The sequence below is a fragment of the Pyxicephalus adspersus genome, chromosome 7 (assembly GCF_032062135.1).
Source record: "Pyxicephalus adspersus chromosome 7, UCB_Pads_2.0, whole genome shotgun sequence".
Lineage (NCBI taxonomy): Eukaryota > Metazoa > Chordata > Amphibia > Anura > Pyxicephalidae > Pyxicephalus > Pyxicephalus adspersus.
The window spans coordinates 66397988-66418527 of NC_092864.1; the positions used below are offsets into that span (position 1 = coordinate 66397988).

Sequence of the window (20540 nt, forward strand, 5' to 3'; positions counted from 1 at the left end):
GGTGCACTGGTTGGAGCCGCGGACCATGTCCCCCGTACAGATCGGGGTGGTGAGTGGGTTGTGTCGCTGGACACAGCCTGCTCCCTCTTCCATCGCAGGCTCAGACCTAAGATCAGAGAGTGAGTGGGTTCTGGTATCATGACATCATTCTGGACGGAATTTCTTCCCCCTTGAGTGACACACGGCTTTCTGCACATGCGCGCTGCGAAGTCTGTGCATGTAGTGCGCCGCGAGCCTCAAAAGGTTGGGGAACACTGTCTTACAGGGTTTCATTGTGCTAGCTTTTCAAAAAACTATTACTTAATGTTCAGTTTTAGCACTTTTCACTGAGCTTTTATTCTATTACTCTGTAATTGTTGTTCTGCGTAATTATACACATGCTTATCTTTATGTACATTTTTATTTTAGAGTAATGATGGAAAAAGTCCCTTACATCTTGCAGCAGAGTATGGGAGATATTCAAGATCACAAAAACTGATATTGAATGGTAATAACCAGAGCATTTTCTATTGAAAGCATAATCTTTGTTTATTTTATGTACTAGAGTTTATTGTTTACAGCTCCAAATCAGATTTAGACTTTAAGGGCAGATTTGAATTTTTTTGGATGGTCAAAAGGAAGTCACTTTTTTCAGTTCTTTGAAGAAATGTTCTTTCTCAATTTTTGAGCATACTTGCTTAAAATTAATTGAATGAATATATTAATGAATGTTGTTATTATCTGTTAGCTTTGTGGTATAGGACGGTTCTTAGCATTTTTAAGTTTTTACCCATTAATAAATATGCAATGCACAGTAAAACACACATTCACACAAATATGCTAGTTTTAAAAAGTACATCATCATTCTTATTTTTAGAACTATAAAGTTAGTCTACATAAATGCTGTTTATGTTGACTTTGAATGAGAAATAATGCTAAGCACTAATAAATGCTAGTTGCCCTACTTTCTCTGGTTTAGTCATTTCTGGGTGACTGATCAACTATATTTTGGGTCCAAGTGTAGAGCTATTCTGGGTCCAAGTGTAGAGTCATTTCTAATGCTTAGAGTCATATTTTTGCACCTTTTTAGGTAAAAATACAGATCAAATAACAGTTTGTGCCAAAACATTTTTTAGGCCATAAGTTATTTCAGACTGATCCAAAAATGTGATCAGCTATGGAAAAAACATAAATGTTTAATGTTTAAACCTTACCTAATTCTGACAGACACATTTTACACCTTCAATTGTGCACTGAAAAAGGGTCATGTCTAAAGCTACATACACACTTCCAATTATTATCGTTGGAAAACGAACGACGAACGTTCATGCACGATATATACGAACGATCGTATAGCACCGATCCTGCACATAGAGTTAACGACACAATCGTTCGTAGATATTGTACACACAATAGATACGATCGTTTGAGCGATAGAGGAACTATGTGCACGACAGGAAAGTGACGGACGTTCGTTCATCACGCATGCTCTGAACATGGACGATCAACGAACGACCGTACACACGAACGATGGTCAACGATCGTCGTCCAATCCGATCCGTCGGTCTGGTCGTTCGTTTCCAGCGACTTTCCTCGTTCGTCGGCGTCGTTGGTTACTTTTTTACGAACAATTTTTTGCCCAATCGATCGTTCATCGTTCGATTGGAACGATAAAAATTGGAAGTGTGTACGCACCTTAATGCCAGCAAAAAGGAAGACGTAAATCATAGGGTTGCTTTATGAGGGCTTTCAAATATCTCTTTGATATCTAAGTAATGTTCATTACCTGTGCAAAAATTTGTTTTTGCAAAAAGTTTGTAGTTGTAATGTTAAGTATAACAACAAAAATTGTTCCATTGATGACCAAATGTAAATAAAGGTACATCAAAAGATTTGTGAGTCCCTTCATAAAGGTGATAAATATCTAGATACCAATTCCAAATATAAAACAGGAAATGCATACCTCTACAGACACACCCCACACACATACAAAACTTTAGTTGCCTGGTAAAAATGTACTAACTGCTCTCCATGTAACAAGGGAAGAAAATAAACAATTTTATTGTACTTATTTAGAGATAAACCACCAAACAGGAACCAGAAGGTGATCCACCTTCTTTTTTAAGGGTCCTGTAATAGTTTCCAGACTCTGGCTACAATGGTAATGTAAAAAAGAAGGGCGGCCTCCCCTGCTGTTGTGGTGATGCCATCCCTGATGTCTTGATAGATCCTTTGCCAGTGCAATTCATAGTGGAGGACAGAACATGCATGATAAAATTCCCACAGTTGCTCTTTCCCTGTCTATTGAACCTCTATATGAATCATGGTATGGGATTAGATAGGACTAAGAATTCATACATTTATTGATATTTACGCATATCACAGTAGTGCACACAACTGATTTTGAATACAGATATTACCCATTCATTAGTGAACTATATTTACAGGAGAGAACAAAACTATTTTGTGCTTTAACAGTTTTGAATTGTAAATCTACTTACATTCAGAATTCAGTTATTTATTATCAAGATTCCTATTTCTTATCAATGTCTTGTGTATGTTCAAGCAACAAAGTTGCCTTTTGGTGGATCATAGCTGTGATATCACGCAAAATGTCTAGCTAAGGATGATCTTAAATCATTTCCTTTGTGATTGTAGGTTCTTTAACATAGTTCACGTTTGTTTTTACCTTCAAAAGATCTATTTACATTTACTGTACATTGTACTTATTTTGATTCAGCCTGGTCAAATATTCCCTTACTTTTATTTCTGATCCCATCTAAATGATAATGATGAATGAGTGATATAGTCGATGTACCTAGCCATATAGGGATGTGGTGCAGGTACATCACATATTAACACTACTTTTCCACTCTACCGTGTACAATACCTAACATCAGAGCCAAGTGCATGACACTACTTACATTTGAGGAACGTAGCAGTGCCATCTCTCTAACTCCAATGTGCTAACCAGACAGGAAAAGAACAACAGTATACTGATAAGATCATTCCTTTGCTCACTTTTCTCTCTTCTTGAACCAACATGTTTCTTGTCAGCACATCAGCATGCAGCACATATGTTCCACTCCAGCTCCTGCCCATTCTTTTTTCAGTCTGACTTTGCTGTATCAGGTATTGTATTTTACCCGTTTACCCGTTTGGCTGTGCTCTAGGTGCTCATCTCCCTTCAATACTCCTTTGTGACCCTATTCACTTCAGCTTACAAGACCTGTTTCTATTCATCCTTACAATCTTAATGGATGAATGAAACACCAATCCTCGTTGAGTACCAAAGCTTTTACGAATCATTTATATACATCAATATAGAAATATACCGAAATCCTCTTTAAGGCTTAAGGAGCACTAACTTGAACAAGGTTTTCAACCTTCACCTTGCCACGTTTATCATTACGCATGTTTTTGTCTTTTATGATCTCCCATGGGTACACCGTAAAGTATGTACAAAATATATCCCTGAGGAAGCCTAATGGTGGCGAAACGCGTTGGATTTATGCACAAACTCTATATGCTCTGGACTTTTGCGGTTTTTCACACATTTATTTGTTTGATGACATAGAAGTACGGTGTCTAGTATATAATACTTAGGTCTTGTGAAGTTAACAGGACCAAGGTAAAATACCTGATTGCGTTATGAAAATGTTTTTCTTTGATACCATGTAACAAATACACGTATATATTACTTCATAGAATCCCTAAGCCGTGAACCTCATTCTTTTTCTTCTTTTATACATTATATTGTGTTTTACTGATAGAGAGTCACATTTAGATACACTTCATTACAATTTTTATTTAGTATTGACTTAACAAATACTGAGCTGTATTAATTCATGACTTCTATATCTGCTTTAAGTTTTAAATTGGTGATCTACTAGATGGTGATTATAGATTGGTCATGCTCCTCTGCTATAGCACAAGTATACTTTTTACTCAGTCTTAATGTGTATAGTTTGTTACAGTACTACATTTTATTATGTTTCTATTTCAGTATTTACAATTTTTTTCAAGCTTGTTTTTATTACTTTTAGGTGCATTAGGGGCAAATATTGATTTGCAAGACAAATATGGGAATACTCCATTACATGTGGCTGCAAGATATGGCCGTGAGTGTTTAATTGACTTCTTTTTGTGTAAGGAAGCCAATACAGCAATGTAAGTATTTTTTTTGTGCATTTCTTAAAATTGGAGAAACAAATTGTAACTGTAAAGAAAGAACAATAAACATCAAATTACCTTTTTTTCAGATGTGGTGTCCACAATATGTTTCCTCTGCATTTAGCAGTTTTATATGGTCATTTAGAGTGCTGTAGATATCTCCTGTCATCAGGTAAAATACATATTTCAATTACTATAAATTTAAACTTTATAATAATCTGTGGATTACCTTTTTCTTTTCAATGGTAGAATGTATGTTTTAAATAGGGCTCATCCACAGGAAAGTGAGATATGGGTGAAAAGTCAAATGGTATTCCCAAGTAAAAACATGTGGCTTCCCTACTTTATTATACACTGTGCAACATAAGTTCTAGAAACCTCTGAAATATGTTAAGATTGTTGAAAAATCGGGCTAGCAAATCTTAGATCTAATCCTCCTCATCAATGGAAATCCTAAACCACAGAGCCCATTCTCCCCATAAACCTATTTCTTATTCACTACTTCATGCATGCCTTGCTCCTATAAACTAGAATGAATTTTGGGTAAGCTTAGTGAGACGAGACAATTTCTTCTGATTTTCTTAGGTGGGGCAAGTGTTGGGGTCAGGGCAGAGAGTATTGTGACCAATGCAATTGTCCTAGCACCACCAAATTGTGTAATTAATGCCAATATACAATATTAAACAAACATTTTCACTTTAGGCTTATGGTAGCTCATTGCATGTCCAATTCATAGACATAAACCAAAACAATAGTATTTCATAATATGCTAATGTTATTTTTATGCTACCAAAGCATTTATGAGTGCTGCTGATGCATTTATTATTTTTTATATGTGTTCCTAGATTTTGAAATAAATACACCGGATTCTTTTGGAAGAACATGCCTACATGCTGCAGCAGCAGGAGGGTAAGTTACTTGTTATTATTATACATAGGTAAATTTACCCTAAACAAATAATGTACAAATAAAACCATTCCTGTATAGATACAGTATATACAGTAGGGTAGGGTTTAAAAAATAATGAAAAGGAATTAATTTGTATACATCTAAGTTACTCTTTAAATGCATTTAGAATCCTTTTCCCTGTAATAAAATATAAAGGATAATAGCAGAGCAAGGTTTACTGTTAGAGATTATAGACCTGTTCCCGGACTCCAGAATTCAAAGGATGACCAGGCACTTCCTAGCAATGGGCCTGATTTATTAAAGCTTTCCAAGACTGGAGAGGATACACTTTCATCAGAGAAGCTGGGTGATCCAGAAAACCAAGAATTGATCTGGTCCAGGATTGAAACATTTGCTAGCAAATAGCAAATTACTTTAAATCCATTCCAGATTTGCTGGATCACCCAGCTTCACTGATCAAAGTGTATACTCTCCAGCCTTGGAGATCTTTATTAAATCAGGCCCATTATCTATAAATAGTAATATGTATATGATGTAATATGTATATGAATAGTAATAGAAATATGAATAGTAATATAAATGTAATAAACAATAATAATATAAAAATGCACATAGACATTTTATAACTAAGCAGTAACCTCATTATCCCTTCCGTGTCATTTAAAAAAGAACTGGGTAATTGTTTTGTCAGCCTCCGATTGACAGTTTGCAATGGCCAATCTGGAGCCTGAAGAGTAGAATAGTGCCCTCCAATCTTTAGAGTCATGTCATGTTTGTTTCCTGGAGAGAAAGAGGTAATAGCTTGGCTAACCACTATTTATATGTGAGAATATCAGAAGAAATAAATGTTAGTATCTGTCAGTTACAGACATTGCATTGGAGTAAACTAGGAGCAAAATCATCTTAAATAAATGTACGTATTTCACTCCCTCTATTACTTTGGCTGGTGCAGTAAAGCAGGGGTGTCAAACTCAAATGCACAGTGGGCAAATATTAAAAACTTAGACAAAGTCTTGGGCCAAACTTGAAACTGAAAAAGCACCGTTACTACAATTCCCTGCAACTATAAAACAGTCCAATGCAGAGCCGCGCATAAGCAGTAGTGGTGCTATTTCAATGCAGCGGCGGGCCAGCTGCAATTCATATTAAGGATTCCTTTGGGGGCCAAAAAAAAGGACGTTGCGGGCCAAATTTGGCCCAAGGGCCAGAGTTTGACACCCCTGAGGTAAAGTATTAACAAAGACTACATTTTTGTTGAGGAAAAAAAAACAGTCTTCCCAGTATCACTAATTTAAGCAACATCATTGCAACTTCTTAACAATTACTTTAGCAACTTTCATCAAATGTATTAATTGTCATTTTCTACTTCCTGATTGCTAAGTGCAAGTGTCTAGCTGTAATAATCACATGATTAGTGTTGTAATAAACAGTGCTGGTTAGCAGGAAATGTAATTTAAAACAGAATACTGAATGTCATAAAACAACGTACTGAATGCTCCCACTCCTAAAATACGAAAATAAATATTTATTTTACAGTTTTAGAAAATTAGATTTTTGTATTTTGAATAGAAGAATAAAATATGTTTTTTTTACAATAACAAAATAAAGTTAATACCATTAAACTTGAATAGGTGTAGGTAAATAATTGCTCATTTAGGCCTATGGCAACATACTTACCATACTTACCTGATCCCTCGCTCCTCTGGCAGGTGGTGCACTTCTCTACACCCTCCCGAATGTGGGTGTGCTCTCCATGTCCTCATTTTCAATGCAGAGCAGAGGGGATGAACTCAGTGATTGCACTTTGCTAGCTGATAGTTTAATTTACAATTATGCAGGAAAACATACTTTGATTTCTTGTTATTTTTTCAGAAATGTTTTATGCATACAAGTTTTACAACAAATAGGAGCAGATCAGAGCATAAAAGACAAATGTGGTCGGTAAGTGTAAAACACTGCAACTAATGTTTGAAATCTGTTCATAATACAATTCTAAACACAATTGTGGACATTTCTAATGCAATGCAAAGATCATTAAATATGTACAATTAACAGTATGTCAGATCAGGTTGGTAAAGTTTGCAAAATCATGAATTCACTTTTAGCCTAATAACCATTAGTATGAAAACTAAGAATAATTAATGGAAAATATATTTGTATATTTATAACTAATACACACGTGGACTATTTCCTGTCCCTTTGCTAATGTAACATTTGTATAAAGCTTTAATGCAGGTAGACATAAAGGGATTATGTATCACAAAAACTGTGATTTTAAATGATTCCTATGACAAATTTCTAGATACCAATGACAAATTGGGTTTCACCTGAATCTAATTTATTGATTTTAATTAGTGGTAAATGCATATATGTATTGTTCATTTTCACGCATTTGCTCGATCACCCAACTTCACCGGTGTAAGTGTATCGTCTCCAGACTTAGAGAGCTTTAATAATCATGGCCCATTGTATCTGGAGATGTTTGGTAAAGCATGTTTAGGAACAATTACTTGTGGTTATCAAATACCTACTACATAAATTCTAAAATAGCCCCTTGTGCAAACAATAGAATTGTACTGTACAAAGAACAAAAAAATGGCCTTACATTCATATTGAAAGCCTGAAGCAGCTTTTAACAATCTTGTGTTTGATATTGATTTGTAGGACACCCTTGCATTATGCATCTGTAAACTGCCACTTCCACTGTATTGAGGTTTTGATAAACACGGGTGCAAATGTGAATGAAGCAGATGATTGGGGCCGTACATCTTTGCACTATGCTGCAGCTTCGGATATTGACCGCAAGTAAGTAAAACACATGCAGCTATATGCAAGATTGGGTTGTATTTATTCAAAAATCATGTGTGTTATATAAATCATTTAGTATAATGAACAAATGTTGTATGCCTCTTTTTTAAGATTTACAAAAAATTGGTAACATAACAATAATATATATATATATATATATATATATGTATGTGTGTGTGTGTGTATATATATATATGTATATGTATATATATGTATATATATATATATATATATATATATATATATGTATATATTTATGTGTGTGTTTCAATGGAAACTTAATGTACTTTTGGCACACTCTTGAAAAAGCAGCATTAACTGCAAAATGCATTGAGTAGAAGCAATAAGCAGTATAAACCAAGCTTTTGATAATGTGAAAATCATCTCTCTATATATATTTTTTTTGATGATTGTTGTAAATGGTTGATTTGTGCTCATGATGTTAATAAAATGATGTTGTAATTTTAATTTTAATACTATTCCTGTAGATCCCTTTATTTCTAGAGAAGTTGTGTTTTGTTGCCAATTTTTTGTAAATTTCAAATTTTACCCTTTTTGGGATTGGGACTATCTAACTGTGTTTGTATCATTTTTGACGCCGGGAATTGTAGTAGCGGCGCTACTTTAATGCAGCGGTGGGCCAGCTGCAGTTCATATTTAGGATTACTTTGGGGGCCAAAAAAAAAAAGGATGTTGGGGGCCAGATTTAGCCCCCGGGCCATATTTTGACACCCCTGACTTACATAGAGCACACAAGTAAATATGTTCATTTTATTTCGCTTGTGCACAAAATAACTATAAACTCCTAGTAAAATTTTGAGTTTCTTAATAAATACATGGATGGTCAAGGATATGATATAAAGCTTTTATTATTTTCAAGGAGAAGATCAATTATGGGAGGAGAACATGAACATTCAGAAGAAGCTGATATAATTTCCTATAAAAAAGAAAAAGAAGCAGCTAAGTAAGTTGCAATCCTTCATGACCCCCATGACCATACAGTTAGTAGAGTTTTAAAGATATGGTGTTACAGAGATGTTAGACCACTCCAACAATGGAGATATCGCCTTATACCTCATAACCACAGTATTCACTCAAACAAATATCACTTCTACACATATTGTATGTATTGTGTGTTCAAAACTGAGCCCAGATTATATTTTTTTTATATAAACTTTTTATTGATGTATTTTTAAATAAATAATAATAAAAACAGAACAACAATCAGGGTTATAACAAATAGAATGACATAAAATATACAACTGTGTAGAAAAATATACATGGAAAAAAAAAAAAAACAAAAAAAAAACAAGAAAAACTAAATAGAAACAAAAAGAAAAGACAGGCATATGAAAGTATACTTATATAATATGGAGGAAAAAATGGTTACACAATCTTGTTGACAATATCAGAAAGTTTCTATTCACATATCATCTATGACCACAGAGGGGTCATTTTCTAACATGCGCAAAGCATACCAGGAGGTATGTTCAAAAGTACACATAATCTGACGTTTTATTGAAGGAGACTGGGTCTCTATATAGGATTCTCATATTTCAAAAAATTTACCCACCTTAGTTTTCTTATCCAGAGATGCCTCAATCCAGACCATTCTGAAAACATATCCCAATTTTTCCTGAAGAAGCCCAAGTGTCGGTGGATTGGGGTCTAGCTATTTGTGTAGTATTGTTTTTTTGGCCACTATGGAGAGCATAGCCAATAAACTGCTGCCCCTAGTAATCTTTGCACCTTGTAAATGATAGGTACCTAAAATAGCCCATACCGGGGTCAGTGGAACATAGTTAATCAAATATGAAGTAATGTAATGAGCCACCTCTTACCAGAACTGTTTTATTTTATGGCAGTTCCAAGAAGCATAGTATAAGTCTGCCCGATCCTGTGCACTCTTAAGATAGTTAGAGGTAGGGGCATAGCCCATCAAATATGCACACTGTTGGGAGATTTACACCCCATGGTAGATTCTGAGAGTCATTTCCCTGTACATCGCCAAGGGAAGGACTGCAGATGGTATTTTAAGAACCACATTTGACAGTGTGCATGGAGCAAACAGTAACTTTAGTGGGTTCTCTGCTCACTATCATTAGCTGCCTATGACTTCTTTCTCACAACCTGTTCTCATGTTGTAAATGGGATAAAGATAATGAAAATAAAGATTTTTGCCTCTATGTTTGGCAACTTTAACTAGCTTTTGGTGGATCATGCTAACGATTGCAGCACACACCCTGGACCCCTATCTGAGCGTAGCCTCTGAATATTCTGGATAAAAACTTTCTGTCCTAGTACCACTAACAGGTGGCAGTGCTGTCTTTGGAGGCCCAGTAGGAAGCTATTTGTAGTGTTAGTATAGTTAGAACTACAAAAAAAGTAGCAAACAATCTTGGCTATGGCCAGAATAGTTAACCCGGACCTTTTGGACCTCCAAACTTAGGTGTTCACCAAATGAAAGTGTGTGCATTACTTGTCCCTGGTTGGGGACATAATTCAGGCATTTGTTACTGACCATATTGTCCTCTTGTAAGTGACAAAGAAGTTACCTGTTTAAAATGCAGAGATAACTTGTCGCAAATGCCAATCAGCTGGCTCTGGCTGTTCTTCCAGGCTCACTAGATGCAATATGGTATGTCAGCATTTTATTCTGTAAGTAGAGTACAGACGACAAAACTGCAATAATTGAAATACTTTCACTGTTCACCTAGAGCTTCTAACTAGATGTGAATAAACAGGAATAAATTATTCGATGTTTAGATCAATTGCTTAGTTTTTTTTGAATAGTACTGTGTTGTCCATTGTAAAAAAAATTACATTTTTTAAACAGGTGCTTGCAGTATCTGCTTGAAAACAAAGCCGACCCATTGATTTGTGACAAAGCGGGGTACAGTGCCATTCATTATGCTGCTGCCTATGGTCACAGAGAAGGCTTGGAATATGTAGGTATACACGGTAATACTCTTACAGCATAAAGATATACAGACATACAAAATATATTGTGATAGTGTTAAAACTCAGTTTGATCATGTATTCTAAAACAAAACAGTGGTCAGATATTACATGGTAAAAATATGTTTTTTTAAGCTGACATCACTGTCATGTCTATATGTCCCCATATTTCTACTTGTCAAGTTGGCCAGAATATTTGTGAACCACTTGGAATTTACACCTTTACGCTATAAATCCTTCTGCCTGTTTAGTATCCAGACCTCCCCATCCTAATAATCACATTTACTGTTCAGTTCATGGTTCATGGTTCAGGATCGGGCTAAACACATATATTTGTAAAGATTTTTAGTTAAACAAATTTGAAATATTGCATAAAATTATTATTTTTTTCATATGCAGTACACTTTGCTCCATTTCATGCTTTGGATATATCCTTATTTGCTGTTTCGAGCAAATCCCCAAACCCCTACAATGCAGTTCTGTTGCTTGAATACCTTATGGTTGGGTTTTGCCACTTGAAAGCATGCAAATGACTATACAAACACAGACTTTGATTAGGTCAGCAATTGCATAAGTGTTTTGGAGAGCTTCAGATAATGCAGAAGAGGTGTATTTAAATCTTGTATGTAGTGAGCTTTCAGTTGGTTGTCCACAACAATGTTTATTTTATGCAACTTGGCTTTCCCACAGATTTACTTCAATTATTTAATTTTGTCTACTATAAATTATCCTATAGGGAAACTACAATAAGCAGACTTCCAGGCATTTACATATTTGTCCATACTTGTGTGCAAAGTTTGACAAACATAATGTGATAATTTCTTTCCTTAGCTGCTGAAAAGAACAGAGGATATCACTGATTTTGAAATCCCCCCAACTACGAAAAGCCCTTTACACTTGGCGGTAGGTCTTCTTAATGTCTAATACACTGATAATATCAGGTTACAGGTAGTCCCCGGGTTACAACGAGATAGGGACTGTAGGTTTGTTCTTAAGTTGAATTTGTATGTAAGTCAGAACAGGTATATTATTTTAATAAATGCAATTGGAACAGTTAAGAGGAAGAGTTAATCACAAACAAAGCAAAAAAAAACTTTATGGAGCCTAGACATTTATTAACCTCCTGGGCGGTTCATTTCTGTCCTGGAATTATATGCCTAAAGCGGTACATTGTTTTTCATGAAAATGTATTTTTCATTATAATTAAAATAGTATGAGTATAATAAAGTTTGAAACACAAAATCATGTCAAAATATCAAATGAAATAAATGAAATAAAAATAAATAAATATTATACTCATACTATTATATCATACTGTAAAATACATTTTCATGAAAGATAATGTACTGCTTTTAGACATATAAACCCGCTGTATTACATTCAATACAGTTATTTTGTATTGAATGCAATACAAAATAATTTGAAATTCCAGCCGCGCCCCCGACGCAACGGCCGCACTCACCAGAGTCACACTCGGGATTACCGCTGGAGAGGTTAAGTTCTGTTGCCAGCTGTGCTTTGATATGCAAAAAAAAAAACAACTGCAGAGTTTGTCTTGTTAATTAAAGAGTTACAAGAGGTTGCAGAACAGCAAAAGACTTCTGCAAGTCATGTGAATCGCCCCCCCACTCCATCAAGCCCCTGTCCTTCGAGCAGGGAAGCCTGTTTGTATCTAGGAGTCATCTGTATGTCGGATGTCCTTTATTTGGGGACTACCTGTATGTGCCTAAAAAGCTAAAAAGAAACTGTTCTCTAAAAGTTCTAATAGGTTGTCTAATCCAGTGGCTGCCAACCTTTTTGGTCCCACGGACCACTAAAATTACTGGCTCTTCTGATTGACAACCGCGGTAAGCTGGTTGTCAATCAAAGGAGAGGAACTGCCCATAGTGACGTCATAACGTCATAACGCCATAACTCTGCCCACTGCAATCGCAGATCTGAGCCTGCCATAGGGGAGTGGGCGGGTTGTGTCATGAAACACAGCCTGCCCACTTGCACAGGGAACGCGGTCCACGGCTCTGGCCGGTGCGTCCCCCCGGCGAGGTCCTTCTTCTGACCCCACTCGGGGGTGCACCGGCCAGAGCCGCAGACCACCGGTTGGCGACTGATGGGTAATCAGTCTAAAATACTGTACTGGATGGCTTGCATAACAGTTTTCCAGAATATACTAGCATTCCTAATGGAGTTCATGGGTGAATATGGTGCATATTCCTGGCATCATTAATTTTGTTCTAGATGCATCTCACTGTTGTAAGGTGTTATTTACATATTTAATCATCATTATTATTATTATTATTAATAAACAGGATTTATATAGCGCCAACATATTACACAGCGCTACATTAATCATATTACAGTTCTTACTTTTAATTACTGCTAATGACTTCATTGTAATTACTTTCCTGAATATTTTATACTCATTTTAAATCTGCAATGTATAATACACAATTCAAGTTGCCACAGGCCTGCTCATATAATTTGATAAATCATGAATGTGAGGTGCTGTTTACTGCAGTGCACACATGGAAAATACAACAGCTTTTGATAACATTTGATAACATTTGTACAAAATGATCAGAAATCTCTAACAGTGACGAAGGGCATGGAAATATTTCATGGAGTGTGGAATATTTTATCTCTGCACCACAATGCATGTGTTTTTTTAGTTGTGGCAAATTATAATACCACTAAACTCACAAAAAGCATAAATTGCAACATTTTTTTCTGAATTTTGTTTATGTGATACATTGCAGTAGTAGTTCAACTGTTTTCAAATTGGCATAACAGAAGAAGAGAATTTCTACCTTAATTTGCACTGCTCCTGTCCCCCCAAAAAATAAAAATTCATTGAATTAGTATTTTTACCTTCACAATATAGGCATACAATGGACATCATCAAGCTCTGGAAATACTGCTCAACACCTATGATGATGTTGATATTAAAGATGAAAAAGGAAGAACACCACTGGATCTTGCCTCTTTTAAAGGGCACACAGAATGTGTTGAAGTTCTTATTAATCAAGGAGCTTCCATTATGGTCCATGACTCTGTTACTCAGAGAACTCCACTTCATGCTGCTGGTAAGTTCTCTTCATTCTTCATTATTGCATGGAGTCAGATAAGCATTTTAATGGTCACAATTTTTTTACAAGGTATGGCAAAAGAGGAACTCAGCTTTTGTTTGTCTTTCTTTTTACTTTTTAAGGAAGTCAAGTAAGAACTAATTTCTCAGATTTTAAAACTGAAGAGCATCAGTGGGGGTGTGAATGTTCTTTTAGGTTGTACATTGTGTACAGGTTGTACATTGATCTGCAGTTCTTGTTAAGGAAAGTGTATCCGTGGTCTTCACGGATACACGCAATTATCTAATAAAGATATATCTTTCTATTTTCGCCTAAATCTGCTATGAAAGCCAGAAAAAGATGACATATATGTAAGAATTTTTGCCTTATTTTGGTCAAATCGTATATACACTGGAAAACAATAGCTAATCACTGCATGATTATTAAACATTTTAAAAGTACAATATGTATATATAAATAACATTTAAAATAATATTGTTCACTTTTTTTCCCTAAGTTATAAATGGGCATACATCATGTCTACGTTTATTACTTGAAATGACTGAAGACGCTGACGTAAATGTAATGGATGAAAAGGAACAGTAAGTATTATATTTTGCACATCTGGTTTAGCACTATATTATTATCTAACCCTATGTTGAACCTCATGAAATTCCCAGTTATGGCCACTTTAAGGCTAATAATAATAATTATGTACAACATTACAACAATGATACACCATATGTCGCCGTTTATCTGTGTAGGTTATGTGTGCTGCTGTCATTTTCACTGCCAGGTAGCTTTGAAAAGCGCATTGGAAAATTTCTGATAGCAAAACTTTTTAAGTAGCAATAGTGGCAAAGTCTTTTTCCCATGACTATGATAGTTAATAATGGAAAACAGACTTGTGGCTGCCAATTCTGCACTAATCCCTTCTTTATACAAACAAAAATGCTGAAACATTTCAGCTGTCCATAGTAAAAACATGCTACAATATTACATGCTACAATATTACAAATTATCACCTTGTAGCTATCCTGACCAACTAGTTAGCTGTTTGAAAGATTTTTTTATCTGTCTTCCATGATTTTTTACCTTTCAATAATAGAACACCTTTGATGCTGGCAGTGGAGTATGGGCACATTGATGCTGTCACCTTGTTACTTGAAAAAGAAGCGTCAGTAGATGCAACCGATATATATGGATGTACAGCGTTGCACAGAGGGGTACGTTTATTGCTTTTGTGAACAAAATATATATATATATATATATATATATATATATATATACAATCAACCACAAACAACAACAAATATTGAATATCTGTAGAGAAATGCAAATTTTTATATGATCCATAAAACACTACAAATACATATTACAGATTAGTCGGAAAAAAAGAAATAAAAAGGAAAATAAAATACAACCAATTAGAGCTGTACAGGGAATTTAGAATAGAAACACTGAAATTCATTAACACTTTTTAAACATTGTGTTTATGTTAACTATGCTCTTTGCTTGTTCTATGCCTGGTAAGCTAAACAAATAGATATCCACTGAGGTTTGTAAAAAGAAAAAGAAAACAATAGAAACAGCTATATTAGTTCTTTAAGGGGATCACCTTCTAGCTTTCTGAATACCAAGATGTAAAGCCGAAACAATTATATAACCAAGTCTTTATTTGGATGTTGAGTGTGTTGATAAAACTTTCCCATGTTTCCAAGAAAAATTCTGTTTTCCTGTCTTTATGTAAGAAAGTCTTAATCCATTCCATTTTGAATAGTTTTGCTAGGAATAGGGGCATCACTGGTGGGGTAGGAGTCAGTGAATAATGCAAAATCATTTTTTTGATACAGCACTCCTTTTAATTGTACAAAACAGTTAAATAAAAATAAACACAAACTCCATAATGGCACAGTAAACAATAATAAAAGATAAGTGCACTTATTTCCCCCCCACACACTTATATCCTATCCTCCCCCATTGTTCCCTGCTTACCAAGCTCAGACTACTTTTCTTTTTACACATTTCCCTGCTACAGCAGGTAGCAAAGCAAGAATAGTAGCGGGAATGCAGACAAGTAATGCAGTAGGTATGAAGTTGTGGAGGAGAAGGGTGAGTTAGGTTAGTGTAAGTGGCAATATAGGTGTATATAGTGAAAAAGTGCACCTATTGTTTAAATATCATGCTTGTATACAGGTTCCTGTAATGGTTTTGTAGTGTACAAAACATGATTTTGTTACATTAAATTTTAGATAATGACGGGCCATGAAGAATGCATTCAGATGCTACTGGATCAGGAAGCATCTGTTTTATGTACAGATTTGAAGGGACGGACTCCACTGCATTACGCAGCTTCTCAGGGGCATTCAACACTGCTTAGTGAATTGCTTCACATTGCACTTTCAGAAGAAGACTACAGCTTCAGAGACAAGTCTGGGTATACGCTGTTGCATTGGTCTTCTTATAAGGGTATGTTCAATGTGTAAACGTGAAGCTTAATAAACACAATTATCTGTTTTTGTAACACCAATATGTTTGTGTATGACATATAACAAAGGCATGCCTAATAACACTGCTCTTTTGCAGGCAATGAAAATTGTTTAGAGGTACTTTTGGAACAGAAGTCTTTCCGTAATATCAGTGGAAATCTTTTTTCACCTCTACACTGTGCAGTGTAAGTTTTTTAACAATATTTATGCCGTTTTTTAAAAATAAAATAGGAATAAAAATTACCAGCATGAGCAACCAGGGAGAAGGGACATTTGTGTAAATAACCAGGAAAATCAAGTAGTGAGGTATTGTAGATGACCTTACCATAGATAGATGACCACAGTAAGGACAACTTCCATAGGTCTCCATTAGCATTTGTATTTGGAGGACTTTCGGAAATGCTTCTAAAAAACAACCAACTAGACTAAATTTAGATCCTACAAGTAATATCCTACAAAGGCATAATTTAATTTACACATTGAAACCACAGTTGAATAGAGAAAAGGGTGAGGGGTGCAAACATCTCCAGAAAGCAGATAACACTAGGTAATACAGTGAATACATTATGCAGGCTTACATTTTAAACCTATTTCTTTTATTCCAGAATAAATAATCATGAGAATTGTGCAGCTATGCTTATTGTGTCTATTGGTGGAGGCCTTGTTAACTGTAAAGACAAGAAGGACAGGTAAGTTAAAGTGCCATAAAAATGTTTTGCATGTGTTTGTTTAAAATTTTTATTAAAGAACTATATTTATAAAATAGTTTTTTTAATGAAAATATGACACAATGGTTTTTATTTACTTTTATAGTGAAAACTTTGTTTAAATCTGGCCTGATAACCCCCACCTGCGAGGGTAGTTTCTAAGCCCTATTTAATGTACATCGCTGCGTAATATGTTGGCGCTATATAAATCCTGTTTATTAATAATAATAATAATAATAATAAGCTAACTACTTCTCAGGACATCCTTCCTTCCCCTATGTAATCATTACATTAGAATCATAAAATGTGTTTTACCATTATTAGTCCCAGGGATGTTGATAGGCCTAGGACACCTGTGGCCACCTTGGTAAAAAACATTTTTAAAAACTAAACTTTTTCATTACATAAACTTTTCTGCATACAGGTTATAGACTTAGAGCAAACATTTCATCTGCACCATCTTTAAGGAAGCAAGGAGTATAGAAGTAGTCAGGAGTTTATAATGTAAATACACCACAAGATGATTGGTAAAGATCTACAAATGATGATTGAAATGATAAAACCACTTCTGAATAAATTATGGAAATGTCTGTATTTTATTATTTATTTATTGATAATATTCATGGCATTTTTTATATGACACCTAGTTATGCAACGGACTGAACGTAAAGTTTTGGAGCATTAACTGAGTACATCAATATATTTTGATAATATATGATTCCTAATAAAAAGATAGAGCTCTTGGATCTGACTCCATGATGCGGACATTAAAAAAATGTTTTTTTCTTTAAAACAATTGTTAGAAGCATTATGAGTTACTCTTTTCTCTTCTCATAAGGACTCCTCTTCATGCAGCAGTCTTTAGAAACCATACGGAATGCATTCAACTTCTTTTACGTTATGATGCAAATGTAAATGCTATGGATGTAGCTGGAAAGACACCACTCATGATTGCAGTTGAAAAAGGCCACTTAAGTGCTGCAGGTTGGTGCCAAACATGCCTTTCTTTTTTCTATTAAACTGATATTCAACTGAAAATTGCATGCATAGTCTTACATTCAGATTCTCTTTAATATGCTTTAGAAATTCTGATTCAAAGAACCAGTGTGGACTTGACTGCAAAGGATATTTTTACAAATACAGCACTTCACTTGGCATGCATGGCAGTAAGTAAAAAGCATAGATTGTTTTAGGGAAGATGACTTTAGATGCATTTATCATGTCTGACATCGGGTCATCCCATACCGTATTTTAAAACCTGATATTGTGATGAACATTCACTCAGTTAAAAAATATTTCATTTTCTATGCTTTGAGACTTCAATGTAAAAATCCACATTAAGTAGACCATTTTAACTATTTTGCAGAAAGCATTCATTGCATTATAAAAATATCATAGTAAATAATGTTACATTAGTATATTTCCAAATATAGTGGTCTTTAAATCAGCAATGACCAATCTAATAGTTACATGGGCTCTCATGTTCATCTGCTGAAAACACTAAAGGGCCACATTTAATTTTCAGTACATGTATGTAAATAGAAGAATGACAGAGGAAAGCAGGGTTTTCCTGGCAATATTTAAAAATGGATTAAAGATGAAATCTAGATACATATAGTACAGACATAGTATCCGTGATAGCAAACATCACAAAATAAGGTAACGTCCCGTATACCGACGCGTTTCGCCTGCTGGCTTCCTCAGGGGATTTACCGAGAGCGCTATTAGCAAGCTGTATATAACAATAACACATATATAGTAAGTTTAATATGTAAGTGTATATTTTAAACATATATATATATATTTATATATATTTATTTATTTATACACATTTAAAGCCGGTAAACCGCCGGTGCTAAGCATAAAAAATGGGTACTGTTGATACATTCAGATATGTCATTATTGTTTCATGTAGTACGGTAGTAGTGATATGTAATGAGTTCATTTATGGCTACAACAGACAATCACAGACTGGAAAAATGTTGCAAGAAATGGTCAGGGACATGTTACAAATATTTGTGTCATTAAAAGCCATTTACAAACCAGCTCAGCCATTAAAACCATTGTATTACATACAGCTGCGGCCCAATCTACTGTTGTCACATTTGTTAATATCCAGCAAGATTCATTTAAAAATAATAAGAAGACAATACTTATTAAACAGGAAAGATAATACATAAAGCACAGAAATAAAAAAAATAAACTAAAATAATGAACTAGCCATATTCAGTATAATTCCATGTTTTTTGTACTGGCCTGACTTCTGTTTTTTTGCAATAAAGGTTCCATACTATGGAAACACAATTAGAATTCTTCAGTGCGGGGTCTGTAACACTTTGTGATAGTTATTACTGGTCACATGTGGTGCTACAGGTAGCACTTTCTTTGCCTTTTTTAGTCACAATCCATGAACACTTTGCACACAGTAACTTTCTAGAGGGATTTAAAAAATGACAACTAGGCTTTAATTAAAGTGATACTAAAGTAGGTAGGCAACATAAGGTGTATGTCAATTTCTAATCTCTGCCAGCAATAAATCTTTGTGAAAACCAAGTCACTTTTAAAAAAGGGGCTCTGTGGTTGTCATCTTTTTTCTGGACACCTCCCAAGATGGTATTGGAAACCAATTGAATTCTAAGCATGCACAACACAAGAAAACAAATAGCAACAGTTTGTTAATACAAAGTTTGCAATCACACTGGACCTTGAATGTCTACATTAACCATTGTGCTTTACATATTTTCATAAGAAAGTCAGGACTAAATGGAACATAAAATAAGTAAAAAATAGAAAATAAAGTAGCCCACTATTTGGTATTCACTATTAACCTACCTAAATCACCATTTGTTTGCCAGTTATATTTATTGAATGTCATTGATTTCTTGATTCATTAACCCTTAGCATGTACCCAGATACTTGTTCTTTGAGAGAGTCTGTGACAGAGAGTCTTTGTTAGTCTCAAAATTTCATTCGTGACTGATTTACTTTGCATTGAGCTTTTGAACCATTACCATGTCCCATTTACAACTCGGTACATAACTAACTTAAATCTACTATAAAGCATCCATATATATTTAGTCATCCTGTCCTGTGCAAACAAAGTTGGGAAGTGAAAGCACTCTAAATGGTATAAATATCTTATTTCAAGACAGAGCTCAAGAGGAAATTTCTTTTTATGTCCTTTGGACGAAGGTAGTTTTTCTTATTTATTTTAAATACTTTTTATTAAGTACAGGCAAAAAGAAACAAATACAAACACAACAAAGAGTATCCAGAGATTTTACATTGTATAGTCATGTACATTGACCAATAAAACACAAAGAAAACATGAATATATGTCTAGTTTATTTTCCTGTACTTTTTTTTTTTTTTTAATGAAAAGGGAAAAAGAAAAGGGAAGCAAATAAATCTCAGAGACAAATTTACAATATACAATGTCTTAAATAACAGAATAA

At 34.6% G+C, this 20540-nt stretch overlaps 1 protein-coding gene across 4 annotated transcripts in view; it reads left to right on the forward strand.

Annotated features, from left to right (window-relative positions):
* The window catches only part of ANKRD44 (ankyrin repeat domain 44), a 69255-nt gene that overhangs the window by 36083 nt on the left and 12632 nt on the right, over positions 1–20540 (forward strand). For 3 of the 4 annotated variants that reach the window (XM_072418836.1, XM_072418839.1, XM_072418838.1), the window contains exons 9-25: positions 409–487; positions 4026–4149; positions 4242–4324; positions 4998–5061; positions 6934–7002; positions 7726–7866; positions 8750–8833; positions 10706–10817; positions 11659–11730; positions 13706–13907; positions 14407–14491; positions 14998–15115; positions 16142–16358; positions 16476–16563; positions 16984–17067; positions 17924–18069; positions 18169–18251. In XM_072418836.1, coding sequence (XP_072274937.1) covers positions 409–487; positions 4026–4149; positions 4242–4324; positions 4998–5061; positions 6934–7002; positions 7726–7866; positions 8750–8833; positions 10706–10817; positions 11659–11730; positions 13706–13907; positions 14407–14491; positions 14998–15115; positions 16142–16358; positions 16476–16563; positions 16984–17067; positions 17924–18069; positions 18169–18251 — 1851 coding nt within the window. The remainder of the gene's footprint in view (positions 1–408; positions 488–4025; positions 4150–4241; positions 4325–4997; positions 5062–6933; positions 7003–7725; positions 7867–8749; positions 8834–10705; positions 10818–11658; positions 11731–13705; positions 13908–14406; positions 14492–14997; positions 15116–16141; positions 16359–16475; positions 16564–16983; positions 17068–17923; positions 18070–18168; positions 18252–20540) is intronic. The other variant, XM_072418837.1, reaches the window with a different exon arrangement.